The 10,415-nt window shown below is 35.0% G+C and overlaps 1 protein-coding gene across 1 annotated transcript; it reads right to left on the bottom strand.

Annotated features, from left to right (window-relative positions):
* Positions 1 to 206: 206 nt before the first annotated feature.
* LOC145032438 (elongation factor 1-alpha) lies at positions 207 to 2,792 on the bottom strand. Its single transcript, XM_078981249.1, has 3 exons — positions 2,603 to 2,792; positions 1,388 to 1,850; positions 207 to 1,300 (listed from the first exon to the last, which is right to left on the bottom strand). The coding sequence occupies exons 2-3, from the start codon at positions 1,847 to 1,849 to the stop codon at positions 413 to 415; spliced, it is 1,350 nt and encodes a 449-aa protein (XP_078837375.1). The 5' UTR covers position 1,850; positions 2,603 to 2,792; the 3' UTR covers positions 207 to 412.
* Positions 2,793 to 10,415: the final 7,623 nt, after the last annotated feature.

Here is a 10,415-nt window from a genome sequence, read left to right as displayed (position 1 = left end):
TATTTTTCCATCTCGCCATCGTCCAAACATATTATCATATCCTCCGACCATCTCTCATCACCGGAGGATGATGCCGATTGCTAAATTTCCCATAGTCAACCTCTGCATATCTAGAGATTCTATAAAATTTGAAAACATAAAGCAACAAGCAATAATAAACAAGAAATTTTCCATGAGACGATAAGAATGTTGATAACAGATTTAAATGTTTTTAAAACCAACTCATGCCATAGACCACTATAGATTTAAAACACAACAAAAGTCTTCAAACCTGGGAGAGTTTCCAACATAACGAAACTTCCCAGATCCAATACCAAAAACTCTTCAACAAAATATAAGGTTGTCCAAAACTAGTAATCCAAACAGACAGAAAATAAAAAGACTCGATCACCAAAACACAACACCTATCATATCACTTGACACCCTTCTTGGCTGCAGCCTTGGTCACCTTAGCTCCAGTCGGGTCCTTCTTGTCAACACTCTTGATCACACCAACAGCAACAGTCTGACGCATGTCCCTCACAGCAAACCTTCCAAGAGGTGGGTACTCCGCAAAAGTCTCCACCACCATAGGCTTAGTCGGCATCATCTTAACCATACCTGCATCACCATTCTTCAAAAACTTGGGCTCCTTCTCAAGCTCCTTTCCAGATCGTCTGTCAATCTTGGTCAACAACTCTTGGAACTTAACAGCAATGTGAGAAGTGTGGCAATCCAACACTGGAGCATAACCATTTCCGATCTGACCAGGGTGGTTCATGATGATAACCTGAGAGGTGAAACTGGCAGCACCCTTAGCAGGATCATCCTTGGAGTTAGAGGCAACATACCCACGCTTGATATCCTTCACAGCAACATTCTTAACATTGAAACCAACATTGTCTCCAGGAAGAGCTTCGGTCAAAGCTTCATGATGCATCTCAACAGACTTGACTTCAGTGGTCAACCCTGTTGGTCCGAAGGTCACAACCATACCAGGCTTGATGATACCTGTCTCGACACGTCCCACTGGCACAGTTCCAATACCACCGATCTTGTAAACATCCTGAAGTGGTAGACGGAGTGGCTTGTCTGTGGGTCTCTTTGGCTCGTTGATCTGGTCAAGAGCTTCAAGAAGGGTTGGTCCCTTGTACCAGTCAAGGTTGGTTGACCTCTCAATCATGTTGTCACCTTCGAATCCAGAGATTGGGACGAATGGGATTTTGTCTGGGTTGTATCCGACCTTCTTCAAGTATGAAGACACTTCCTTCACGATTTCCTCGTACCTACCCTTTGAGTATTTTGGGGTGGTAGCATCCATCTACACACATCATCAAACCAGTTAGTATCATTAACAACAATATATATTTAATAACGAAAGAACAAAGAATAGTTATTAATTAATTACCTTGTTACAACAGCAAATCATTTGCTTCACACCAAGAGTGAAAGCGAGAAGAGCGTGCTCACGGGTCTGACCATCCTTGGAAATACCAGCTTCGAAACCTCCAGTGGTGGAGTCGATGATGAGAACGGCACAATCGGCTTGGGAAGTACCAGTAATCATGTTCTTGATGAAATCACGATGTCCGGGGGCATCGATGACTGTGCAGTAGTACTTGGTGGTTTCAAACTTCCAGAGGGCAATATCGATGGTGATACCACGTTCACGCTCGGCCTTAAGTTTGTCGAGCACCCATGCGTATTTGAAAGAACGTTTGTTCATCTCAGCGGCTTCCTTCTCGAACCTCTCGATCACACGCTTGTCGATTCCTCCAAGCTTGTAGATCAAGTGACCAGTGGTTGTAGACTTGCCGGAGTCGACATGTCCGATGACGACAATGCTGATATGAATCTTTTCCTTACCCATCCTGATACAACAAAACAAACTGTTAGTGAAAACTCAAAACAGTATTATAAATTGAACAGAAGCAGATATCAGAAAGAACACACAAGGAAAACAGCACATCGATGTGACTAAGCCACAAAACGTTTCTAACTAGTTGAGTTTAATGAATAGCTAGGTATATGTTTCATCAGAAAACAAAATTGGAATAATAACAGCTTGTAATTACTTATGTTGAAGATAAATAAAACGATTTACTCAAAAAACACTAATAAGAAGATCGAAATATGATTTCAACTTCATCGGTTAGAAGTAAAGTAAAATTTGATGTTTAGCTGCTTTGAACATCACAGATCTGTTATAATTCTTTTCAAATCGAGTAGTTCAAGACCATAATAAGATAAAACAGAGAAAATAAAATAAATCTACGAGTATTCATCAATAGATTAGAAAATCCATCGGTAATTAAACGATCCTAAAGGATTTATTAATAAAATACAAGTAGTTTTGTAGAAAAATCAAAACCAGTTGTGTTAACTCAATCGAAAACTCGAACTTAAATACGAGATCCAAGTGAATCAATCAACAGAGAGTTTGTTTCTAAAATACATGAACTTATACACATAATTAAGAGCAAAAACATCTAAAGATAAAAGGGTCATCGGACAACGAACCAGGTCTAATTGATCAGAGTCAAAGCAGATCTAAACAAACAAAGAAGCATACAGACTATATCTACTAGATTTAAGGGAAAGAAAACGGAAGAATCGGTCTGACCTTAATGAATTATCTGCAGACTAGCTCTCTCGATAGATGGAGGAAAATGAAGAATGGAAGGAGTGTGCTGCAAAGAGAGTTTTTATAAGTGGAGTAAAGAAGGTATGAGATTAGGGTTTTTTCAGAGACGTTGGATGAAGTGATCGGACGGTTGTGCGGGTGAGGGTTTGGGATCAGCCGTGGATTCCATATTGTGATGCCCTAGCCAGCCTCCATCTCTTTTTGGTTTACTATTATTAGATTTAGGTATAGAGGAGTTATTTAATTACGGTATTATCCTTGTCAAGTCTCATTAATAACAATTCATGCCCTCAGACCTCAGTCTTATTTTTGTGTAATATTTGGGCCAATAAGTGGTTCCATCCTTGCCGCATTGATCCATAAAAAAAAAGTCTCGTGTATATATAAAAAATAATAATTGAGACTTATGACTTTTCTAATTATTAGATATATCGACATTGACATGTTAAAGGTTCAAACTTCAAACTTAACCATTAGGAATTAATTTAGCAATTGCATGATATGGTTTATTAACTTGATCTACTCTTTATATCAGTGATTATCTATTATAATTTGGCATTTGCATATGTATTTTGATATAGTTTACTAACTTTATCTATTCTTTATACTAATAATTATCTATTTGTGAGAGTATAATGAGATTTAAGGCTGACAATTGATGATACAACACGAAAAAATTACATGATACAAAACGAAATTGGGAAGAAATTGAAATTTGACTTCGTGTTCGTGTCAAGTGTAAAAAACACGATATTGTGTCGTGTTATGTTCGTGTTCAAAATTCGACACGAAGTTGACACGATTTAGCATTCGTTTGTCGTGTTTGTCGTGTTATATACGATTAATATTAATTAAATAAACTAATTGTTATATTATATTATTTTTGTCGTGTTGTGTTTGTCGGTTTTCAATTGGTTTGTTTCTGTGTTAGTTAAAAAAGCACGACATCATGTTGTGTTGTGTTCGTGTTACATAAAATATTATCGTATTGTGTCATATCCGATAAAAACACGACACGATGGTGAAATTTGTCACCCCTAATGAAATTGATGGGTTGTTAGGAATTATTTCTCAAATCTTATTATGTTAATGATAATGGTCTACTCTCAAACCTTATCGCATCATAGAGAAAAAATAAAACTCTTCAGAGATTACAAACATTAAAAGTGTTTCATCTTCTCTTTCAGGTATTTCATGACTAGCATTTTTAGTTTTTTGAATAAACTAAGTTAAAAACATAAAAACTAAAATAGGAACAAACGGAGCGAGTAGGGGGGCTAGTGGGTGTTTTGCCCTCCTAACTCCATTGATATTAGTGTATTATCAGTTAAAGTCAACCTCTATATTTTTACGATCTACGTCTAATTAGCCCCCGCTAATCTAAAATTCTAGATCCGCCCCTGAACAAACTAATTTAACTAATTAATTGACAAGGTAAAAAGTAATAATAAAATATTTTATTTGTTGGTTTAAAGGAAGGTGTCTATTAAATCTATTAGGATTAAATAATTAATTTGATGAAAAATGTTAAACTTATGATGAATTTGGTAAATCTAAAAATAAAATAAAATAAAATACTAATATATGACAGTGATTTTATCAAAAATAGGGTCCTCTTTTATAACCATCTTTTCAGGTCCATAAAGATCTTTTTGGGTAAATGGAGCAGAAAGATCGTTTGATTTACACAAAAAAATCCAACTTCCTGATAAGATGGATATTTCCTACAAAGTCACAAACCCATGTCTCGATGGAAAAGAAACACACATTGGACAATTGTGCCCAAGTGAAATCTAAAATCATTTGGGACAAAAGTTTGGATAAAAATTTTCTTGAAGCATGTATTCATTAAGTAACCACTAACAGTCGGGAAAGTAGTGCCCTCAAACCAAACTCATGGAAGGTTGTAGCCTAAAATTTGGCAAAGGAACACAATTTAATTGTTAACCAAAAACATATGAGAAACTACTATTGACTACTACAAAGGAAAGTGTCAAGTTTGGGTGAAACTTAAAAATTGAACCGGAAATATATATGATCACTTAACAAATAAATTTAATTTGACTGACAAAGAATGGGAGATAAAGACGAAGGTAGTATATACTCGTAGAATTTTAAAACAAATACTAGAAATACGATTGTTATGTGTTAATGGTTTGATAATTTCAAAACTTAAACAGTTGAACAACTTTGTAGGAGCTTTGAAAAATGTTTGCTTTCTTTTCCCTGATGTGTACACCCAATCATTTGAAGGGTCCACCTCTACCGGATTTGACAGTTGTGGGACATCTTCTACGCTTCCTCGTCTTACTCCTTAATATATTGAACATAACTAGGATGAGGTTCAATGCACCCAAACGAAAACCCCCAACTCCACCCAACATGTAGCTGCAAGTGAAGAATCCTCCAAACATAGGGATGTCAAAAACCCCCGTGGAACCTCGATCCCGTACGGGACTAAATTTTTTTAAAAAAATGGGAGTGGGAGCGGGAGGGGGGTAGAATCAAACCCCGCTTATTTTCAGGACCGGGATCGGGAGTTGGTATTTCCGTCCCGTACTCCTGCGGGGGCCCCGGTTGTACATTTATATAATTAATATATATTTAATATAAAATACATATACAAAATAGATTTTCTAATTTTAGGTTTAGGTTAGGTTTCACTTTCCCATTTCCAATTAATGAATATTAAAGAAGTAGTGAATTGATCATATATTTTTGGATATGTAAATATTTTATATCTATAATATTGGATTTGTCACATTTTATATATTTAAGATTGTTGGAATTGTCGTTTAGTAATGTTGGATTTTTAATTTTTTAGTTTCTAAAAGATTATGTTTTAAACTTTTAAATTTATTAAAAATAGGCTTTTTAGCCTAAACCAAAGTAGTTGTTTAGCAAAAAAAACCGAATTTTAAGCCTATAAACCGGGGGGGCGGGACCGGGGGCTATGTAAACGGGGGAGCCGGGGGAGGGACTGGGAGCGGGGGCAGCTATTTCCGCTCCCGTTTGGTCCCGTTGACATCCCTATCCGAACATTCGAAAAATAAAAAGGAGTAAGTGGAAACAAGAGAAACGCAAGGGCACTAGAAGTCGAGGAGGAAATCATCAAGTTTGCAAGGACGCTGGCGGAACAAAATCAAAGAAGTGAACATAATCAAATAAGTGAAATGAATAAGGACATAAATGTATGCATGGAGAAGTTAGCAAAAATATGATAGGGAGAAGAAGATGAAAGACAAAAGACCGCTATTTTGCTATTTGTTGAAAGTGTCGATGCTAGAAAAGTTTGGTTACAACTTACGCCTACTACTTGGGACTCGCGGTGAGGAGTGTAGGAAGTGGGTGAGTAATGTAGGAATGAAGTTTGCTTACATTTGGTGACTTTTTAGATGTTAATTTTGATGACTTTTACTAATTCTTTGTTCGTGACTTTTGGATGTTAGGTTTGATGACTTTTATATGCATGACTTTTGTTATTGGATATTTTTTGTGCATGACTTTTGTTATTGGATTAAATTTTTGGTTGTTATTTATTTTACATTTGACATGTTATATGTAATTGTTTTTTCACATGTAAGGTATGATTTCTATTGGTGAATTTGTAGCTTTTATTTTGCTTTTGTTGTATTGGTTGATGTTAAATCGGCCAAGGCTAAACAAAGTTGGTAGAATAAGAGATAATGATCCGAGCGGGTATGCGTATACGCAATATTTGATACACGGATGTCCTATACAATGTTACGGTATGATGTGTGTTACTCAATATGCATTTGTATTATTATGCAATCACTTTATGCAAAGGAGTTGGTTGTAAGCTAGTAGGACAATAAACATTGAAGATAAGATGGCTATGTTTTACATGTTATAGGACATAAATCATAATGAACATTTTGAGCGGTTAAAGGAAGAGTTCATCACTCCACACAAACCATTCATCAATGTTTTCACTAGGTCCTAATTGCAATGATGTCTTTTGCAAAAGAAATTATAGTACCAACAACTCCTAATCCAACAATACATGTCTCATAACAACCTAAACGGTTAAAAGCCGTATTTTCCGAAGCAATAGGTACAATAAATGGAACTCTTATACATGTAGTTGTGCACGTTGATCAACAAATGTAATGTAGGGGAAGAGGAAAAGGTGATTGTCATCAAAAATCATTAAGAATTTGTGATTTTGATATGATATTCACCTTTATATGGGTTGAATGGGAGGGCATAGCACATGATTCGAGAGTTCTGAGAGAAGTTTCATTCAATCCGACTTTTGGTTTCCATTCCTTCCACCAGGTTTATAACCTTTATATAAGTTTTATTATATATATTATTTATATAGATAAATGTCACTCACATACGGATAAATATTACCTTTGTGATGCCACATATACCGACACTCGCGGGTTTATAGCTCCGTACCCCGATACTAGGTATTGGTTAGTCGATTTTCGAAGACGGCATGATTTTACCAAATAAGAGGTTCCCAATCTTAGCCGCATATACCAACACTTGCGGGTTCATGCACAACTTAGAAATGTTATTGGGCGTGCTTATGGTGTAATGAAGGCAAGATTGTCAATCTTAAAACAAATGACTCCTAATCTTTTTTTTTTTCCCCGACACAAAGAGACATAGTCATTGCTTGTGTCGCAATCCATAATTTTTTACGGAGATACGATATCTAAAATGATTTATTTGTAAATTTTAAAGAGAACGTTATGGTTAATCCTAATGTGCAAGGTGAAGGAATTGAGGGCGAAAACACACAGGGCATATAATGAGGTTCAGAAGCTATTGAATATATAACTACTTTGCGTTATCAATTTGCTAATCAACTACTTTTACCTGGTTTACTTTAGAGTTGTATGCAAATTAGTATGTTAGATTTCAGTATGTTTATATTTGGATTTTAATTGATTTATGTTTAATTACTTTTGTATCACAATTTGTATTTGGATTCTGATTCCGATTCCTAAATAATTATTGTGTAATTTTAATTTTGTATGACAATTTGAATGTTTTTTATAATCATTCAACAAATTCATCAATCACAGTATAGAACAGAATGGTAATATGGTCATTTTTCATCATTCAACACAATCAATCAAATTTACAATCAAACAACATGGTTTCGCCCAAATCAGATACAATACTTTCCCAAACAACAACTATAGAACGAGACCTAACCATTGTAGATCAAAAGTGCTAGAAACATGGTTAATATGAATAGTAATTTAAGTCAACTGATGGTCAAAATAAGAAAATGAGAAGTCAGTGTTGTAAATTGGCAATGTGCCAAAGATTTAAGCTAGTTACATTTTCATTATTTATTCGGTTTAAGGGGGATTAAACAGAGGGAAAGATAATCTAATCATTAGCGATTTAAAGCTTATGAAGGAAATTTGTAGTGTAGAATGCACTTTAGAAGTTGTTTGCTTTTTTAAAAGAAACACTTATGACTATTTCTAGTTGTGTAGTGAGGAATACATGCAACATTTGATATTTTGCAATTGTTTATTTTTTAAAATATTTATGACTTAAAAGTTGTTGCGTGTGTGTTGTGCAGCGCAACACTAGATCCTTTTCTTCAAACCACTTCTCACTTTACTTTAAGTTATATTATTCAACATATATCTGTTTTAATTTTTTCAACAACGTGTTTATTATTTTAATAATATTATAAAGTTCACTATTAACAATTCAACTATACTTCACATAATTTCAAAACTGTTTGTAAATTTCATATAAATACTTATTTATGTTACAATGTCTATAACAAAATATCAATCAATTATAAAGTGAATAACTAAAATTACCAATTCGATAAAAGCTAATTGAAGAAACAACCATCGTCTTGGAATATTTAACAAAATGAACATGATGTTCGTTAAATTAACAATTTCGTTTGTTGTTATGTAACACCCTAAATTTGGTATGTCTCGAGATCCCCATGAATTCATTTTAGCACAAGTGGTCCCTTAAATACGCTAGGCGTACTTAAGTGTACGCTTAGCGTACTACAATTGGTTGGTCGCAGATGATATATGGGTACGTTGGGCGTACCAAGCCGTACATTGGGCGTACGTGCCAGGAGTTCAAAACCCTAATTGTCGGACATGAGACCTATTTAAACGACCTTAAGTCCCGTGGACTTAGCCCTAGATAGCCACCACTGCTTTAGAATGCTCTTACACTCCAGAGAACTTGTGTGAGACCATTTTGAGCTTAGATAAGTGCATTGTGACTCTTTTAGTGTTCAATCCAAGAAAAATAGGTGGTTTTACAAGCTGGGAACGAGTTGGTGCTTCAAGATCCTGCATCTTAGTCATCTTGCAAAGCTTCTGGAGGTATAAAGCTTGCACCTTCCATCTTAATCTCTAGATCTAGCTATGGTTTCTTGTTTGGTCCCTTTTTGGATGATTTTGTACCTCCTCTGAGAGTTAAGTAAATCCAGGAGAAAGGATAGACAGATCCAAGGCCCTTTGGTCATTTAGTACCATAAAAATGGAAGCTTGATGAGAGTTTTGGCCTCATGCATGGGTTAAAGACATTGGAAAGGTCTTAATGGAGAGGTTGGGCGTGTTTGAGTCATGCTAAGGCATAAAGTTGCCAACTTTATGCGTTAGGGCATCTTTACAGACTTAAGTCTGGCTTTTGGACGTAAATGACTCGAGTATTAAGCACTTAATAGGGGAAGTGCTTGAACTGAGGGTATGTTGGGCATAACTTCGTGTACGCGGGGCGTAGTCTTATGTCCCCGTACGCGTCGCGTACCAAGAAGGTACACCGAGTGTACGCAATGCAGATGAGTCGAACCTGTTTTGGGCCCTTAGGCTAGTTGGGCCTCATTTGATTATTGGGTCTGGTATAACCTATGAATTATGAGTCATATAATTGTTGTTGGCCATGAAATTAGTGTTAGGCCTTTATTGGGCCAAGAAGCACATTAAGGATTTTGGACTTGGGCTTTGAGCCCATTAGCAAAGGATGGACATTAGGCCTTATGGAAGGGTTGGGGGGTTGGGTTCCCTTGGTTAACCAGAGTTCTAACATTGATTAATATTATCATTCAGCTTGGGAGGTTTCAAACTGTTAAAAGAGTAGTTATTGTATTCAGCAGACAGAGGTGAGTCTCCTCACCATACTAATGGGTCTAAGGCACCAAGACTGGCCTATTATGTGGTTATGATACATGTGTTAGACATCTTGTGATTTGATATGTTATGTAATTGTGTTTATATGTAAGACCACTCAGGTGTAAGACCTTGGAGGTGTTTGTATATAATTTTTTTATAAGTATATGTTTGCATACAAATGTATTTGTAATAAAATAGGTGTTTTTATACATTTTATTTTTTTGTAAAATCCATGTCTTTATATATATATTTTATAAAAATGGATTTATATATATTTATGTACTTAATTCATATAAAAAAATATTTATATAGAAAATATAAGATTTTTATATGAAAATATGTTTTTTTGTATAAATATGGTTTTATAACGAAAAAACATATTCGAAACAAAATTTTGAAAAAAAAGTTAAAAAAAAACTACAGTTAGGAGGAAATCATTACAAAATTCTAAAATTTGGGCAAAAAGACTAAATTTGAGACCAAATTTGTAATAAAATATAAAATATGGACAAAAAATATAAATGTTGGACCAAATTTGTTATAAATTTTGGAATATGGGACAAAAATATAATTTTTGAAAGTTAGATGACCTGTTGGCTAGGTAAAATGGTTAAATTGAATACTATTACTGGTTTTTGAGACTTAATTAA

The sequence above is a fragment of the Lactuca saligna genome, chromosome 2 (assembly GCF_052625555.1).
Source record: "Lactuca saligna cultivar CGN05327 chromosome 2, ASM5262555v1, whole genome shotgun sequence".
In the NCBI taxonomy this organism is placed as follows: domain Eukaryota; kingdom Viridiplantae; phylum Streptophyta; class Magnoliopsida; order Asterales; family Asteraceae; genus Lactuca; species Lactuca saligna.
Note: the sequence above shows the minus strand (reverse complement) of the source record. Positions and strands in the feature narration are given on the sequence as shown.